Source organism: Maylandia zebra, linkage group LG20 (genome assembly GCF_041146795.1).
Source record: "Maylandia zebra isolate NMK-2024a linkage group LG20, Mzebra_GT3a, whole genome shotgun sequence".
Lineage (NCBI taxonomy): Eukaryota > Metazoa > Chordata > Actinopteri > Cichliformes > Cichlidae > Maylandia > Maylandia zebra.
Window position 1 is genome coordinate 11,109,191 of NC_135186.1, and position 18,218 is coordinate 11,127,408.

Consider the following 18,218-nt stretch of genomic DNA (forward strand, 5'->3'; position numbering starts at 1 on the left):
GTGTGTGATTTGTGTTGGGAGGTATTACAAATAGCTGCACTCATTCAGTTTTTATCACCCTGCAGACCCAGTGTCCTGTTGAATCTAGAGGGGGGTGTAAATGGACCTGAGAATACAAAGCCCAGTTTCCCTCGGGGCCTGGAAACCAGGATGTCCCCTCTACCCTGAGGCGGCTGCTTCTATATGCTAATGACCTTTGACCCCCATTTTTGCCTTGAGACTTGCAAATCTGCCTGCACAAAGATTGGAAGAAGTCTGGAAAGGCAAACAAAGAGGTCTTACACTGAGAGTGATGCAACTGGACAGCTGGAGCCCAGTCAGAGATAAAGAACTTTTATTACCATGTAGACATTTAAAAAAAACAACAACAGAAAAACACAAACAAAACTGTAACCTTGGTGGTGGGAAGCCTTTTACACAGAGGGAAGAAGTGTTCGACCATGTCCCAAAACACAAATTTAGTCAGGATTTTTCAAAGAACAGCCTCTTCCATCATGCCATGGTGTTTGGCTTAGGTATGATCTGATGAAATGCGTTCCACTCTGACCTTTGAACAAACTGCACTCCCCAACATGTGCTTAAAAAAAATCTGAAAATCCTCTGTCTACCTCCAAAGCTCTTGCTAAACTCAGCTCTTCTCAGAGCCACTCGGTTTCTCAACACATTCATCAAAATGAGCTTCCTCCATCTCCTAGTTTCAGTGAATCCCGTCTCCCTGGAAAGGTTTGAGCTGAAACTGTCCACGCCCCGCTCTCTCCTCCGTGAGCCACCCGGGATCATCATTTAATTCCTTGTGTACATGTTCTGTTTTGTTTTGATTTAATTCCTGGAAAGAAAGAAAAACCCTTTAATCAAACTACTTGCAGTTATTAACTCGAAAATGATCTTTCCCTCAGTAGGATCCCTCACTGGGCAAAACTATTTCATCCACAGCATTTCATATAGTTTTAATTAACACAAGATGCGGTGTCTTTCTCTGTCATTAGCGAGGAATAAATTAAACTCATTAAATCTCGAGCTTAATGAAAATGCTCGAGACAGATTTGGGATGCGCTGAATGATGTATGAAGCTGTGCAGCAGCTACTTTTTGTTCTTTTTGAATCTGGGACTTTCAATTAGCAGCAGGCCACCGCAGACTGCTGTTTGATGAGTTGAATTATAAGAAGTAAATATCACTCTAGCCAAAAAATGTTGTTTATAGGCGTGTTTACGAGCGTGTTTTTTGCTTTAATTGCTCTTAAAAACTGCTTGGCTTTGGATATTTTGAATGTGAGCAGAAGCCTCTTGTTAGCACAGAGCTGTGATTACCTCAGTTTGTGGTGGAAGACTAATGATCCTGATATTCAAGGTTTCCACTAAACTGCACTTAAAATATTTTAAAACTGACCTGTATATGGAAATACCACAAGCAGCCTGAACCACTGATAAAGGCAGGACGGATCCATGCTTTCATGTTGTTTACACTAAATTCTGACCCCAGTCATCCAACCAGCCAACATTTTTCCAATCTTCAAATGTCCAATGTTTTAGAGCCCATTTGAATTGTATCCTCAGTTTCCTGTTCTTAGCTGACTGGAGCGACACACGCTCTGGTCCATCTGGTCCCACGTGCTGTGTTCAGAGATGGTCTGGTTGTAAAGATTGGTTATCTGAGTTACTGTTGCTTTCCTGTCAGTTCAAAACAGTCTTGTCCCCTGTCCTCTGACCACTGGCATCAAGACGGCATTTTTGCTCATAGAAATGCTGCTCAGTAGATATTTTACTTTTTTGGACAATTCTCCGTAAACCCCAGAGATGGTCATGTGGGGAAGACCCAGTAAATCAGCAGACAGCCTGGTCTTAGTATTGTAGTCATGGAACAACAGTGCTGCATTCAAAGTCACTTAAATAGCCTTTTTCCCTCATTTTGATGCTCAGTTTGAACTCCAGCAGCAGCATGTCTACATACCACAATACACACCCCTCGTCCAAAGGCAGCCTGTCACAACGCGCTCCATCCGGAGATGGACCCCAGAAAAGGAGGATGCTCTGAGAGACTGCTATGACACCACAGACTGGGATGTGCTCCTGAGCCCACATGGTGAGGACATAGAGGGGGCGACACACTGTCTTACAGACTATCTCAACTTTTGTGTGGACACGGTCGCCCCTGCTAAGACGGTACGGTGTTATCCTAATAACAAACCGTGGGTAACACAGGAAGTCAAAGCTGTCCTCAACATGAAGAAGAAGGCTTTCAGGAGCAAAGTGAAGGAGGAGATGAAAGCAGCACAGCGGGAGGTGAAACGCTGCCTGAGGGAAGCAAAGGACACCTACAGGAGGAAGGTGGAGCAGAAGTTGGAGAGGAACAATATGAGGGAGGTCTGGAATGGTGTGAAAACCATCACAGGCCACAACACCAAGAAAAGCACAGTGGGGGGGGGGACTGTGGAGAAGGCAAACGAACTCAACAACTTCTTCAACAGGTTTGACCAGCCCACAACCCCCCCACCCTCACCCTCACCCTCACCTTCACTACAGAGTCCAATCCCCACTCTCCTACCTCCCTCGCTTCCCCCCCTTCCTGACACCATGACACCCCCCTCCTCCAATCCCTCTCTCAGCAGCAAGACATCTCCCCCCCTCCCCTCCTCCCAAACACCTCCCAGCGTCACAGTGGATCAGGTCAGGAGGCAACTGAGGAAGCTTCGCCCCAGAAAGGCAGCAGGCCCAGACAAGGTGTGTCCTAGGATGCTTAAGGCGTGTGCTGCTGAACTTGGGGAGCCGCTACAACGAGTCTTCAACCTCAGTCTGCGACTGGGGAGAGTGCCCGCCCTATGGAAGACATCCTGCATCGTCCCGGTCCCCAAAAAGAACCGGCCCAATGAGCTGAATGACTTCCGACCGGTGGCACTGACGTCACATCTTATGAAGACTCTAGAGCGGCTCTTCCTCAACCTCCTCCGACCACAGGTACAACATGCCCAGGACCCACTACAGTTTGCATACAAGGCGGGTGTCGGAGTGGAGGATGCCATCCTGTACCTCCTGCACAGAGCCCACTCACACCTGGATGGGGGAAAAGGCACGGTCAGGATCCTGTTTCTTGACTTTTCCAGTGCCTTTAATACCATCCGGCCCTGTATGCTTCAGGAAAAACTGAACAGGATGGAGGTGGACCCCTGCCTGGTGGCTTTGATCTCCGACTACCTCACCGACAGACCACAGTACGTCAGGCTGAAGGACATCACGTCTGACACAGTGGTCAGCAGCACAGGAGCACCACAGGGAACTGTGCTGTCCCCTCTTCTCTTCACCCTGTACACCTCTGACTTCTGCTACAACTCTGAATTATGCCATATTCAGAAGTTTGCAGATGACACGGCCATCATGGGGTGTATCTGGGATGATCAGGAAGAGGAGTACAGAAGTCTGGTGAGGAACTTTGTCGCATGGAGTCACACAAACCACCTGCAACTCAACACCTCAAAGACTAAGGAACTGGTTGTGGACTTCGGGAGGTCCAGAGAAGGTCCACTGCCAGTTCAGATAGAGGGGGAGGAGGTGGAGGTGGTCAACAAGTACAAGTACCTCGGGCTGTGGGTGGACAATAAACTGGACTGGTCATGCAACACAGAGCACCTGTATAAAAAAGCCCAAAGCCGACTGTACTTCCTCAGGAGGCTGAGGTCTTTTAACATCTGCAGGAAGCTCCTGAGGATGTTTTACCAGTCGGTGGTTGCTGGAGTACTTTTCTATGCTGTGGTGTGCTGGGGGAGCAGCACAGCAAAGAGGGACTCATCCAGGCTGGAGAAACTGATCAGGAGGGCTAGCTCTGTGGTCGGCATGAAGCTGGACACTCTGGTGACAGTGGCAGAGAAAAGGACATTAAAGAAACTGATGGACATTATGGACAATGCTGGGCATCCTCTGCACACGGCCATAAACAACCAGAAGAGTCTGTTCAGTGACAGGTTGCTTCTCCCAAAGACAAGAACTAACAGACTTAAAAACTCCTTTGTCCCACACGCCATCAGACTGTTTAACTCCTCTCTGGAGGGGAGAGGGAGGGGAAACAGGAGGACAAAGGAGGGGGGAACAACTAAGCTGTAGTGCCTCTTCACCTCACTGTACAATACCTTGTGCAATACTTTTTGTAAATAGTCAACAATGCAATAGACTCAATACTTGAAATGTGCAATTCACTTGTATTTTTATTTTTTATTCCTATTTATTCTATTTATCCCCTTTGTATATTTTATTTATATTTGTCTCTGTATTTATATATGTGTGTGTGTGTGTGTGTGTGTGTGTGTGTGTGTGTGTGTGTGTGTATATATATATATATATATAACAATTCTGTAACTGTAACTTCGGTCGTTGCTGTGCTTTTTTTGGAAGTCGAATTTCCCAGAGGAACCCACCCGAGGGATTAATAAAGTTCTATCTTATCTTATCTTATCTTATCTTACCTAAATGCAGTGGGTTTTGGCCACGTGACTGGATGATTAGATATTTGTGTTAGCATTCAGTTGAATAGCAAAACGCCCATTCCCGTTAGGTAAAACGATAATGAGTTGGTTGTTGCTGAGGGCACTTGTTCATGTAACACCAGTTCTTAGAATACTCAAGTCCCCCTGTATATATATTTAAAAAATCCTAGTTGTTCACATAAATCAGCAGTGCATCATCTCGTCACGTGAAAATATGTGAGCTTTAAAGCAAAGTCTGCAGTGACCAACTTAGCTGCAGGCTACACTAACCTTTGCTAAGGAGCACTGCTTGTTGCACAAATCTCTTTAGTGATGACAACTTTGATTTAGTTTTTTCAGACAGGAAATGGTGTCAGTTGGTTTGAGTTGGGGTGACCTCTTACACAGCTACATGACAAGGTGTTTATTACAAGCTCCTTCATACACGCACTCTTCCTTTTCTGCCATCAGTTTGAAGTAATCCAACAATTTTGTCCACCGCTACCTGGGTGAAACAATTTAACAATTCAAGCTGTTGATGCTGGAATAATGAAATAACTAGCCCAAAGTTCTGATCCGTACTTAATTGGGAATCTCTGGAAGATTAGCAACTCTATTCTGTTGAAAAGAACAAAATCGAACCAGGGAAATGTGAGATGTTGGTAAGGCCCCACGAGCACAGATGTGCTAAAATCATTCCAAGAAAATGACCTGTATACTTCCTAATGGTTGAAAGTTGTAACCATTAATATTTCAGTTTCCAAGCTGCTTTTTTCCTGCTAAAATAGCAAACTATTGTCTAATTTAGATCACTGTACTTTCTGGAATGAATCATTCAAATGTTGCCAAAAGAGTGCTATAGCCACAACTGGGCCTAGTATTCCCCTAATGTTTGAGCTATGAAAGTCACCAATGAGCAAAAAATAAAATAAATCAAGTAAACATGAATAATTCTCTAACTTTGATCTCTACTCTATTATCTCATATTAGAACTGAATTATGCAGGGTGGCAGGAAAACGTAAGTGCTGTAAGTTCTGACCTGTAATCAGTAATCAAAATAAATATTAAGCTTTGATGTGGCACAAATGAGGACAAAATGAAGATGACAGACAAGATGAGACTCCATTTGGTTGACGGTTTATTTCATGGTGGTAGGAACACAAGACAAAGGTCATAAAGTTAGTAATGTTCAGGTCATGCCACTCTTATCGGTGCACTGCCCTTTGACGAGGTTTGCGCAGTCAGACAGTAGTTTACAGAGGCCAGACATGGAGGGTAATCCACATGTAGACATAAATAAGGAACAGAAAATAGATTCAAAAATCAGTAAATAGAAGATTTTTTTTGTAAAAAGCCAGATGGGATATTTGCGTAAGCCCTCTGGGATATTTTTTTCATATGAGTATGAGCATTATTACTAATATAGTCATTATTATTATTATTATTTTGTATTACTCATTTACATTATCAGAATGAGGCTAATACACTGGCTAAAGTAACAAAACAGTTACATGGATAACGTCTTTGTCACCTGCTCGCAGTTCAAGATGACTGGTTTTTAAGGCAATTCATAGTTTCCATCCAAACCATACATGGACTGCAATTGTCTTTTGTGTGTGTGTGTGTGTGTGTTCTCGAGTCCAAGTGGTTCCACCTGAAGTGGTCAAACTCCAAGAAGAGTGTAATAAAATAAGACCAGTTTAAGCTTTGAGAGAGTGACTGCTGGAATTTTAAAAGCATCTTGGAACACTAGAAGAGGGATTCCTGCCCTGGTGCGGACGCACACAATCAGCTTCAGTGCTATTCCTCCCCCATTTACAGAAGTATAGAGCATCGTGTGGGTGAACAGACAAAAGTCAGACATGGCTCCAGTGTATAGTACTAAAAACATAAACCTCCACAGATCACACGTTGTTGCTAAATTTACACTTAAAAATTGCAGGGCTGTACAAAAACAGGTTGCTTGATGACTTTTAAGGAGGGAAAGATAATTAGGAACCTAAGAGAAAAGGAAACGAACAAACGAAAAAGTACAAGACCATTTGATACTCAACCACGAACAGGCATGATTTAGTCTCAGAATATTGCCAAGGTTCTCATATCAAAACAAGTTTCTTTCAGTCATTCATCGAAGCTTATTGTGGTTCAGCAAAGACGACTCCACGTTGCAACAGTTCACTGAATTGTACAGGATTCGCACTAGTTAAACAAACCCATGCGTTACTAGGTTAGATCGCAAGTACTGAAGGATTATGTATGTTTTCCCAGTTTTTTGCGGCTGCTATGGCTTCAAAGGGTCACAATAGCGTCAAAGTCCCTCTCTTTTTCTCTCTCTTTCTTTCACTCAACAGCCGAAAGAAGAAAAAAAAAAAGATTCCTCCAGGAATGTTCCTAGGTGAAATACAAAAACATGAATTTAAGTCTCAGGTAGAGTTTTTTTTTCTCTTTTTTTGTGAAGATTTTTTTCTCTTTGTGTTGACTGACTGCTGTTTGACAGGACATTCCCAAGAGAAGTGGCTCTCGTGATAAGATCTCCCTTTGCCTCCTTTCTGTCTGTCCTTTTCTTCAGTCTTTGCTTTCAGCACCTCCTTAAGGTCAGATATGGTAATAACTCTTCCCTTAGACGCCATTAAAGGCCCTGCAAAAACTAACTGCTCCCGAGAATAATACAGAAATATATATCTATCACAAACAAAACAAAAAACAAAAAAATGAGGAATGACCAGACTTTAAAGATGTCTGTGAAGCCTGTACTTTCTGAAATCACTGAGAAGTGAAAATAAAAGAAGAAAAAGGAACCTCGATTTGTTTAAAACAAGAACAAAAAATGCCCCCCTCCCCCGACTCCCAGTTATTCAAAATAGATTCTTTTTCTTGGACTCAAACAAACAAACAAAAAAACCCCCCAGATTTTTCAAACCAACACTGCAGAAGTGCATGCATTTATAGTGGTCATCATTAGTTCATCTGCTGATTGTAGAACAGAACGCACAATAGTACAGGAGAAGCACAATTTCTCCAACGAGAACCCATCTTACATATTCACAGTCTCAGGTATTATTTATATACTCTATATTTATAACATCTATCCATGTCTGTGATTCATGTCTTGACTTATGACTAATAATATGCAAGTCATTGTTGCACGCAGCGCTCTCTCTCCGTCACATCGGGTTGCGGTGTTAGTGAGTCATATTTCAAAACTAAAGGCTTGGATGGGATTCAGATCGAGTGGAGAGTTTTTTCTTTTCTTTTTTTCCCCTCTTTTCAGGGTGCTGTGAGATGGGGTTGATCGAGTGCTTATGACTGTGTACTTTCTCACTGTAGCAGCTTGACTGATTTCTGAAAAGTCCCATTAGGAAAATACAGTGGACTGAATACCAGGGCTGAATACAGAGTTTCTTGACTGTAGTCGGCAGCTGGCTGCAGCATCAAAGAAACGCACGCACCGGCTACAGCATCCATCTCTCGTGAGGGAATGTGTGTCTATCAAAGATGTATAGGCCATGCTTGGGGAATGTGGAACGGCAGATATGGCACCGAGACAAGGCAGTAACCGGAGATCATCAGCAGGGTCCACCGTGTTCAAGTAAAGGATGAGAATAAAAAATAATAAAAAACAAAAAACTGGTAGGGCTGTTTTTTTTTTTAAAGATTCTTTAAAAACATCAAATGTGACATGGATTTAATATCTGTGGTTTTCACCGAGGTGCCTTCTTTTTGGAAAAAAAAAAAGAAGGGCCTTGAAAGAAAAGGAATTTTTTACTGTGAACGGAGGTGCGGATAAGAGCAAAATATATAAAACAAAAATGAAAACAACATATTCATTTTCTTTCCATATAAAAAGCGATGAGAAGTATACAAAAATAGAAAATAATTACAGCAGGAGACATGGGCGCTATAGAGGGTGCGGGTGGGAGGGTTTCTTTTTCTTTTTCATTGCTTGCGATATTTCTGTCTTTGCTGGAGTTATTTGGCGGCGGAACAGTGTAATATTCTGGGGCTGTTTAAGGCGTCCTCCACCAGGTGGAGATCCACCCCGTCCACCACCACGTCCTTGATGCAGCCAACGAAACCCGTGCTGTAGGCCTTAGGCAACCGGCGGGCAACCGGCAGCTCCTCCAGACCACCTGAGGAGGGACAGGAGACGAGGTTACTTTGACTGTGAGTCACTGAAAAGGTTATTTCAGTCAAATCAGCCAGCAGTTCCTTTTTAACTTTGAACTTTTCTTTTTTTCACCTGCAGAAAAATACTTTGCACAACTAGTCAACTAATCTTAAAAGTCAGTGTAGTGCCCCTTTAAAGATCAAACAGCGGGATAAGGGTTCGGCTTTTGCAACGAATTAAACTGGAAATATCCATCAAATAGCCAACCTTTGAAATATTTTGGTACAAACTACAAAAGCAGCTACATGGTTTTGTCAGGTTGTATTACAGCCTTTGATATTTTTCACTATGACACCAGCTGATGGACATGACAGGATGACAGTGTATTTGTCAGACTGCCGTGATCAAAGTGAGATGGAGCCTAGCACGGCAGTCACACAGAACTGAAGTCAGACAGAGAAGAGAGAATGTTCTTTTAATTTGACACGGTGTATAAAGTACTAAAAAAAAAAAAACACTACAAAAGAAAGGTGGTGACGGAGTATAAAATGATGAATGCTTAACATCCTCATTATTTTTAATTTGTTTCCATCTTTGGTGCTAAGTGCTAAGTGCTCACTGCCGTGCTGTAAACTCCCCGTGTATCACATGTCCATCACTTAGTCTTCTCAGCCCTCTGGCAGCCTTTGTGTATATAGAAGTCTGATTTCTTATACGTGCTGCTCTTTGCTGCTCATAGCTGAGTTGGCCCTGAGGTACAAAACACAACAGCATCCTGAAAGCAAAAGAAAACTAAAAACAAAACATTTCAGAAATGGTCACTTTTTTTTTTTTATGTTGTTGTGTTTTTCGAACTCTGGGCCACCACTTGTATACAGCTGCTAACTACCCACTTCTTCTCGTACTTATTTCAAAGAAACCAAAAGCAGAAAATCATTCTTTTCCTCTGTGGCTCAAAACCCCCCCACAGAAATGGAGCTGATGGTTTGCAGCAAGTTTGCAGATGTTAAAGGTAGAATCTGATCTATTGAACATTGTGGACTATGCTTAAAAGCTGAGTCTGTGCCAGGAAACCAACCAGTTTAAATAAACTCTACTAATTCTGCCAAAAAGAGAATTATGCTGGAAGCCTGTTGATGGCTACAAAAAGTGTCTGATCTATGGGCAACTTCCTAAGCCAATTATTAGTGGGGGTGTATATGTTTAGCCTTTATTTAAATATTTGTGATCCTGTGTGGTTTAAGAAAATACCAAATAATTTCAAACTTGTGCACCAAATTCTTGTTTTCTAAAGTCATTAAAGATGTATGGTGTAGAATTATCTCACCCTGGAAAAAGAACAGTTCTAAGAAATAATGAAAACACCCCAAACTACCATGATATTCATGCCCATGATAAATGCTATATAAACTTATGACCACAACCAGTGTTGGGAAGATTACTTTTAAAATGTATTCCACTACAGATTACAGAATACATGCCCCAAAATATATTTTGTAACGTATTCTGAATACTTTGGATTACTTAATATATCATCATGCTTTTTACAACTACATGAATGTACTATTGCTGTGTGATCTATTACTATTACTGAAGGCAACTCGCCATAACAATACCAAATAGATTTAAAATCTTAATATAAAATGAGTAACAGTAGGGTGGACATTAGGTAAAGCTGCACTTTTTGCCGCGATCTCGTATGGAAAACTATTCCGCGCGTATATAAAACAGGTCCGCAGCTCCGAACCGTAGTAATGGGACCTCTGGCTAATACGTTAGGTTCCGTGTCGGGCTCGTAGCTGAAAACTAGCTTTACTTTGTTGTCTGGGTCAGCTTTGCTAAGGAGAGACGGAGAGAGGCGTTGAAAGGCTGCTTCAACGGAATTTACTGTTTCGAAGGAAAACACGATCACAGTGTACAGTCGAGTCTAAATAGCTTACATGTTAGTGTGCAGTACGCAAGATCGACAGCGCACAATGTGCTTTGAGGTAGCAGCCAAGAAAGGTGAAGTTTGTGTCTGTGAACACCCGTGTGTACACTTGTGTGCACACCTGTGTGGATCGGCACACTTGTATTCAAAAGGTTTCTCCATGTAACGATCTGCTAGGGAGTGTGGGGAGCCATAGCCCCGTCCCCCAGGGCATGAAGCAGGTGGAGGAGATCCAGGCCCCAGAATACGAGGACCCACCCTCCTGGGAAGATCTGAGGAGAGCTCCAAACGAGAGGTCACCCAGCAGCCATGGAGCAGAGGCCAGAGGGGGTTGTAGTGACGTGCCTGCAGGCTCTGCCGGCAGCCAGCTGTGCCAGAAAGGACCGGGCCTCAGGCCCAGAGGCCGGTACATGGGGTGCCCGGTACATACATGAGCGCCCAGCCCCAGACACCAAGAACCACCAACACACCAACATCTGAGGGCATCGGCCACTGGCAGGGAGTGTGGTGAGGGGAGATAGGCCTCCATACCTCGGAGAGCCTGAGATGTTCCCAGAGAGGTGGAGTCTACGACCCAAGATGACATAAAGACACAGACGAACAGGCGCACACAGACACAAACATGCATTCCCACCTCCATATACACAAACAAATACTCGGCACTCACCCGACATGGAGACAGACACAAATAGACACTGTACACACATTCACACTCCCCAAACATACTCTATATGCCAGGTTCAGGTACCCCTGCCCCCAGAGGGGCAAACCGTACCCGGACCCAGGAGAAGCTTCTCGGATGAGAGGTGAAACGTCTTCAAACAACTTAAAGAAGTCCAGACGCTTTTCTTTCCAAGCTCCTTAGACTTCCTTCCTTGGACCACTTTTAATAGACACTGACCACTGCAACGGGGAACACCTCACAAGGGCTGCAGATCTGGAGATGCTCTGAGCCAGTCGTCTAACCACCACAATTTCACCTTTAGCAAACTCTCTCAAATCATTACGGGTGTAATTCTTCCAGCTCTCCTAATTTTTGGGTGCCTGCTCAGGTTCCTCTATTGATGGTGTTTTGAGCAAACATAAAGTAGTCATTAGTGTCTTTCTCACTAAGACAGTGTGAAACATCTTTATTCAGAATTATTTTGAATCTGTTCTTAGGGGGAGAGAGACCATAGCTTCATTTTCCATGCCTTACCTATTTAGCCCTCTTTTCTGTTTCCCTCTTTGGTATCTACAGGGTCAGAACCCTCCTGCATCCCTTTTCCTCTTTACTTGATGCCCGTGCGACTCATTTCACCCCCGCACCTCCATCTCTTCCATGTTTTGTGAGGCCGAGAGTTCACATTCCCGCTGAGCTCTTTACATCCCCTGTCCCTGCCCACATTAATCGGATTGTGTGCCTCAGAATCAGGAGTCGACAGGGCTAATTTCATGCGAGTTACAGATGAATTAATGATGAACAGCGAAAAGGGGATTTAAAAAGGGAGAAGGGCTCTCGATGGGAGGGCTACGTGAGGATTATATATTCTTGCTGCAGGGCTCGCTCAGCACCTGTTCCACTGCGCTGCCTCCCCATGTGTGTTTGTGTACGTGTACCTGAGAGCACGAGCACACCTCTTACATGCGGCGAGGCTCTTTAAATGTCACTCGGGCTGCTTCTCCTCACAGACCTGCGTCTTTTTTTCGCTGCGCACTGTGCATTTTAAAGAACAGTCTGACTTTATTTTGCTGCCCGTCTTCAATGTTATTTCCTCAGAATGTTCAATCCAGCGGTGCTGTGTGTGTTCTTTCAAAAATGATTTCTCTGAGCCAAGTTCAGCTTAAATTGAACTCGAGGTAGATAACGGGCCGACTTTGGTCATTTTCAATTCAGGAGAGCAGACAACTTTGGAGTTAGTCAGATAGCCTTTCATTTCTCAACTCAATACCTGAATAGGCTTGGACTTTTTTTTTTTTTGCCTAAACTGCAATCTTTTTTTCACCTGCCAGAAGCATTGACTTCATTGCTCACTTTTTGGCAGCCCAACCAGTGGCTAGGATGAAAAAGCACTATTCTGCACAATTACAAGCATTGCCATGCTTTATGTATGGCATAGCTAGGCACATTTTCAAGTCTGAATTAAGAGTTCAACTTTTTCCTGCATGTGTGGCCACCTACCCAGCCAGAGTGCTCCATCTGTGTCCAGCTGTGTTGATGCCAGAGGTGATGACCCTGTCACCGGTGCCTCGTTGCCAACCTGTAGAGAGCCGTCTCGAAGTGCTCTAAAGAGGAGAAAGACAAAAGGAGAAGGGCACTGGAAGTGAGTACGTGTGTGTCACAGCAAATAGCTTTAAATTGCAGTTTCGTTTCGTTTGAGGCATCAAGACTCTATTGCTCGACTGCCAGTATACTAAGCACTCACATAACTGCCTTTGCCAAGCAGTGTTCTAAACGTGCCTGTCTACCAGCTAACAGATGCTGTTAGAGCACCATTTATTTGAGGTGGCTCCATGTGGCGCATTAGCACACACTTAAGAATTGTGAAGACAGAGCTGATTTGAACCCCGCTAAAGTGGGCTTCCAGCAGAGAGACTGTCATTAGAGGCAAGCCACAAACACAGCTAGCTATGCAGCTTTGTGAGTCGTATGCCACATGCTGCGATTTACACCATCATTACCATCGAAATGATGTCATCTTCTCATGCGGTCTCCCTGTTAGTCTGGGATGAGATTTGGCCTAGTTCCTGTTTGAAATGGATGGAGCAGCTTTTCAGGGATCGATTATTCCCGCCTTACGTGATGAAACCGAACAAATTATCCCCCCACGTGACCAGTCGCCGCTATGCCGAACGTAAAATGCTCACCGACGATAATGCAGGGGTCGCAGGGAAGGTGTTGAGTTTGGGCAATGAATTTATTTTTAATGAAGAAATCCATTAAAGTGACATCACCATGGGACAGAAAAGTTCGGCACACTTCGTGTTTTTTCTCTTCTATCCATTATTCATTTACTAAATGTTATTTTCTCTAATTCAAGTGTTATTTATTGTTCTTGCACATGCACCTACAGTCACTGGCCACTACATTAGGTACACATTTTCAACTACTTGTTACTTTGTTAACACAAATATCTGGTCATACATGTCACCTTGGCATTAAGACGTAGCCTAGACGACCTACTGCAGTTCAAGCTGCGCATCAAAATGTGGAAGAAATGTGATTTAAGGGACTTTTAACATGGCGTGGTTCAGAAATCTACTAGGATATACCCACAAAGAAATCTCTTACTGATTCTCTGGCACGAAGAAATTATTTAGTTCTGAAGGCAAAATGGGGTCCAATCCAGTGCCAGCAAGTGCAACTAATAAATTCAATTCAAATTTTATGTATATAGCACCAAATCATAACAACAGTTACCTCAATACACTTTATATTGTAAGGTAAAGACAGTTTAAGAATACAGAGAAAAGCCCAACAATCTGATGACTCCCTCTGAGTAAGTGCTTTGGCGACAGTGGTGAAGAAAAACTCCCTTTTAACATTAAGAAACCTCTGGCAGAACGTGAGAGGAAGACAGGAAAGTGAGTGTCGGTGAGTGTCTATGCACCTGCTACAGGTTTGTATAGACAAGGCTCAACTGTATCAAAAACTGTTTATGATGTGACTGACTAGTTTTGTGGTAAGTACAACGTCATCTGTCCTGACAAACTGATCAAATAAATTCTGTTGTTAAAGCCACCCCCTTCCAGCTGTGGGCCCTTGCGAAAATTGTCACCTGCTGACTTTGAGAAAGTAACTCATGCATTTATTTCATCCAGGCTTGACTACTGGAAAAGCCTGAAGGGCATTTGTTTTTGCACTTTGCACTTTTTGCACTTGAGACCCATGTTTGGTAGTAGTACTAAGCTTATGCATTAAAGTGCATCAGACTCCACCTCCGGGTAGCAACACATATGCAACAGGTTTAGACTTCATAGTTGGCTGCATGGATTAGTGCAAGTTTGCACAATCTAAGGTCTCAAGCATTAAATCTGTTAATGATTGATTTCACACATTTTGTAATCTCTAAGTTACAAAAATGTCCCTGAGGTTCACTAATGTGTGACAAAACATGAAACTCCATGAACGATGAGACTTTTTCAGACTAACATCACATGCATTTTCTGACTGTTATGAAGCTTTTGAGTTTACATAAAACAAGGGGAATACCATAGGTATGCATATATGATATGTCTCGTGAGCCAAGTTTTTGCAGAGGCAAAGTCATTTTCACTTCTCTGGTGAGGCAGAGATTCTACGGTTTGAAAGTCCCAGTTGTTAAGATTATAGCAATTTAAGCATGTGGTATGTCTACAGCTGTCCTGAGAGGTCAACGACAGTTCAAATGCTCACAGTCTGCTTGGACCTTCGTCTTCACTGCTTGCAGCTATATCAATGTTATTCATACTGTATTTCTATTCTTTTAAATCAAGCATTCTTGCAAGTCATCTACAGAGCAAAATACAGTGATGTGTATGAAAGGGAAATACACATACAAATACGCATTCACTTTTCTTATTTTTTTTTACTCATTTATTTCCTGCCTATGTGTGTGTGTGGATATTGCAGGATGTTCTTCCTTTTTGAACATTCATTACCGTGTCAAAGCAATTTGATGCATAATATCATCCTCATGCATGACCAGGCATGAAAATAACGTTAATCTGGAACTAATCAGAGTCATCTCAGTGTGAGGGATCGCTGTGTAGCCGAGGATTCATGCAGGAGATCACGGTGTGCAGCAACACAAACACAATATGGATTAATTCTAATCCTGGTCTAAATGTAAAAGCTTCCATCACTGATCCCCTGTTACCTATCGTCTCCTGTCTTACCTGCTGGCCTTGATGCGTATCCAGCTGTTGGTGTCAACACGCACAGTAGAGCGCAGCACCACGGGTTTGGAGCCCAGGTCATAGGTCATTTGGACATGTCCATCTACAATTGCTAGGGCAATGTAGTCTGAGCGCTCCACGCCCTTTCCGCTCCACAGCACCAGACCCTGGGTCGTGTCAGTTCGGATGCTTAGTTCAAATTTGTTCACCAGCAGAGCCTTCTCGCTAGAAGGAGAGAAAATACATGTTCATTTATTTGTCTGCTACATCAGAAAGATTTCTAATCTTTAACATACCTATGGATATTGCATATAGGAAGCAAGGGTCCTGTGCTGTCGTCTCAAAGGTGCATTACCTGTGATGACATCTGGTTCTATTTGCTTACATATTTAGAAAGAAAACTTTGTAGCTTTAACTCTGCAATCACATGCTAACAGAGTTACCGGGATTTTGAAGGAGAATCAGGATGCTGGGTGAGTAGCAGGGGGCTGTTTCGCTATTAGCTTTTCTACATCCTACTGAGCCTGAACTGCACTGCTGCCTACTGCTTCCTTTGTTGCTTTGTGCATTGCTCTGTGTGTGTTGTTTAGGCAGCTGTTTGATCTCCCGTCTCTTGACTGCTACAGCTGCCAGGGTGATTTGGATGCAGAGACTAGGAGACTTCCCTTCTATCCTTAAGAGGCACTGTAAGCCACTGTCACCGCTGCGCGAGAAAAGTACACAGAGCAATGTGCCTCTGCTGAATTCGTGCACAGACAGACAACACCGCACATCCATGTCTGCATACAAACACACTAACAAAGGTCCTCCGTGAGTCCACCAGAGATACAGCAGACATCCAGGCAATCATACCTCATCATTCAGTCTCTGCACATTTGTTTGCACATCAGCAAAATGGAACTACTTCCAACGTCTTCAAAGGGTATTTAAACACAAAGACAGAGACAAGGTGAGGGCACGTACGACAAAGAACCAAGAACACGTGGATTCAATTAAAACAAAAAACAAACAAAAAAACAACACCACAGACCTGGAGACAGATTTGACAAGACAAGACAAGACAGACAACAAGGCAAGGGAGTCAGCACAGCAAACAGGGAAGCACATGGGAGTACAAACAGGACAGGAAATGGGAGGGAATACAGAGAGAATGAGAATAGCAGCTCTCCTTAACCTTGAGGAGATTTTCTTCATTTTTTTTCCTGTTTATCTTCCATTAAATGATGTCTAAACAAAGCAGCAAGATGATATTTAACTTTGGAGGAAATAAACTTTGAAAGCTCATGCCAAAAATGATGCCAGTCGCCTCAGCAGAAGCAGAGGGGGAAAAAAGGATTTTCTTTTCCAAAAACATGCTTAGGTTACAAACATCGACCCCCTTGATTAACCAAAACTGCTGAGGTAAACAGGAACACACACACACACCAAAAAAAAAAAATTTTCTCCAGAGAGAAAAAAAAAACTAACAAAAAATACAGCTTAGTGAACCTTCTCCTGGCAAACCCTCAAAGAGCTTACAGGGCCCAATAAATCTCCACTGGAGCGGATTGTCAGTGATAAGGTCAAGGTTATTAAAAGTGCTGAATATATCATGAATAAAACAACGGCGGCGCACAGCGCTCTAGATCTCATATACACCGCAGACTTCATAGATTTCTGCTGTGATGCTGTTTCTTTTTGGAAATGGAAGAGTTTTATCTTCTCGGATTTTTTTCAAAGCTGAAAAAGGCCTCTCAGGGTGTGGACCTACGTTTCAACTCTAGGTGGCAGTAGTGCTTAGAATAATAAAAAGCCATGTGGGAGGACAGCTATTGCAAAGAGACTGCAGCTCTGGATGGATTTGTGCTGTTATCAGAGCTCTTAACTTTTTCAGAATTTATTGAAGCATATGCAGAGGCTCTTTGCCTTTCGTATTGGTAACTCTATCTCAGTAATGGAAACAGTGTTGTCTTTGCGGAGGAGGATTTAGCCCTGTGAGAGGTCGACGAGGGGTTGTCTGGAGGGAAGGGGAGGAATGAGGAGGTGATACGCAAGCCGACAGCACCACATTTTTGATAGCTTTGAGAGACTCACCTCTGGTCGGATGGGTTCTCCAGAGACTCGGGACTTAAGGGAGCAGGGGGAGAAAGTCAACGGCATGCAGTGTAAGCGCAAGGGGCAACAAGGAGAAAGGGAGGGAGGGAGGAGGGGAGGGAGGAGGTCTAGTTTAGGCCTGGAGCTGCAAAAAGCATAACTTATCTGCTCTACTACAATATCGACCACGTCAAGTCGATAACAACTGTTGTGTGATCATAGGAAGAGTGTAGCTTAGCCTTGATAACACCACAACCATAAAAAGGTTCTTAAGGGAACCGCTGAGATTAAGATGGATGACTAACTCTCCAAAATGCCTTGGGATCAAGCATTTTTTAAACGAGTGAAGCATCAAGATTAAGCACATTCATGGTCAGTGTCCACTGAGGTGCAGAGCCCGCTTTAAGTCAGCGTCCAATTATTGACCAGCTCCTTTATATTTATGGCTCTGCACGCTACAGTGCTGCACCAATTACCTTCTGTCCAGAGATGAAAGCAGCGAATGAGAAAAATTGGGCAATTGTCCAAAAATGGGGTCAAGCGCGTATCAGTTGAGAGTCATGGCCAGATATGATTTGTCTCTGAAATAATGGAGCTTGAGCGTAATCGACCTGAGCTTCCAGATATGGAGGAGGAGGAGTGATCAAAGGGGTGCTGTAAATAGTAACCAAAACATTAACCCAGGGTTAAAGTTTGACATTTTGGCCTTAGCGCCACTTAATGGCCAAGAAATGTATTCATTCCTTTTACCAGATCAAATCCCACCCAATTGATTGTGCTCCTTTAGAGTGCTGCAC

General features: G+C 43.3%; 1 protein-coding gene across 6 annotated transcripts in view; it reads right to left on the minus strand.

Annotated features, from left to right (window-relative positions):
• Positions 1 to 5,574: 5,574 nt before the first annotated feature.
• Positions 5,575 to 18,218, minus strand: part of agrn (agrin) — a 267,410-nt gene continuing 254,766 nt past the window's right edge. For 5 of the 6 annotated variants that reach the window (XM_076878737.1, XM_076878740.1, XM_076878736.1 and 2 more), the window contains 3 exons: positions 15,349 to 15,573; positions 12,653 to 12,756; positions 5,575 to 8,583 (listed from right to left, as the gene is read on the minus strand). In XM_076878737.1, the coding sequence (XP_076734852.1) occupies positions 8,423 to 8,583; positions 12,653 to 12,756; positions 15,349 to 15,573 (490 nt within the window). In that variant the 3' untranslated portion in view covers positions 5,575 to 8,422. Of the gene's footprint in view, positions 8,584 to 12,652; positions 12,757 to 15,348; positions 15,574 to 15,593; positions 17,455 to 18,218 lie in introns of those variants that run through there. The other variant, XM_076878741.1, reaches the window with a different exon arrangement.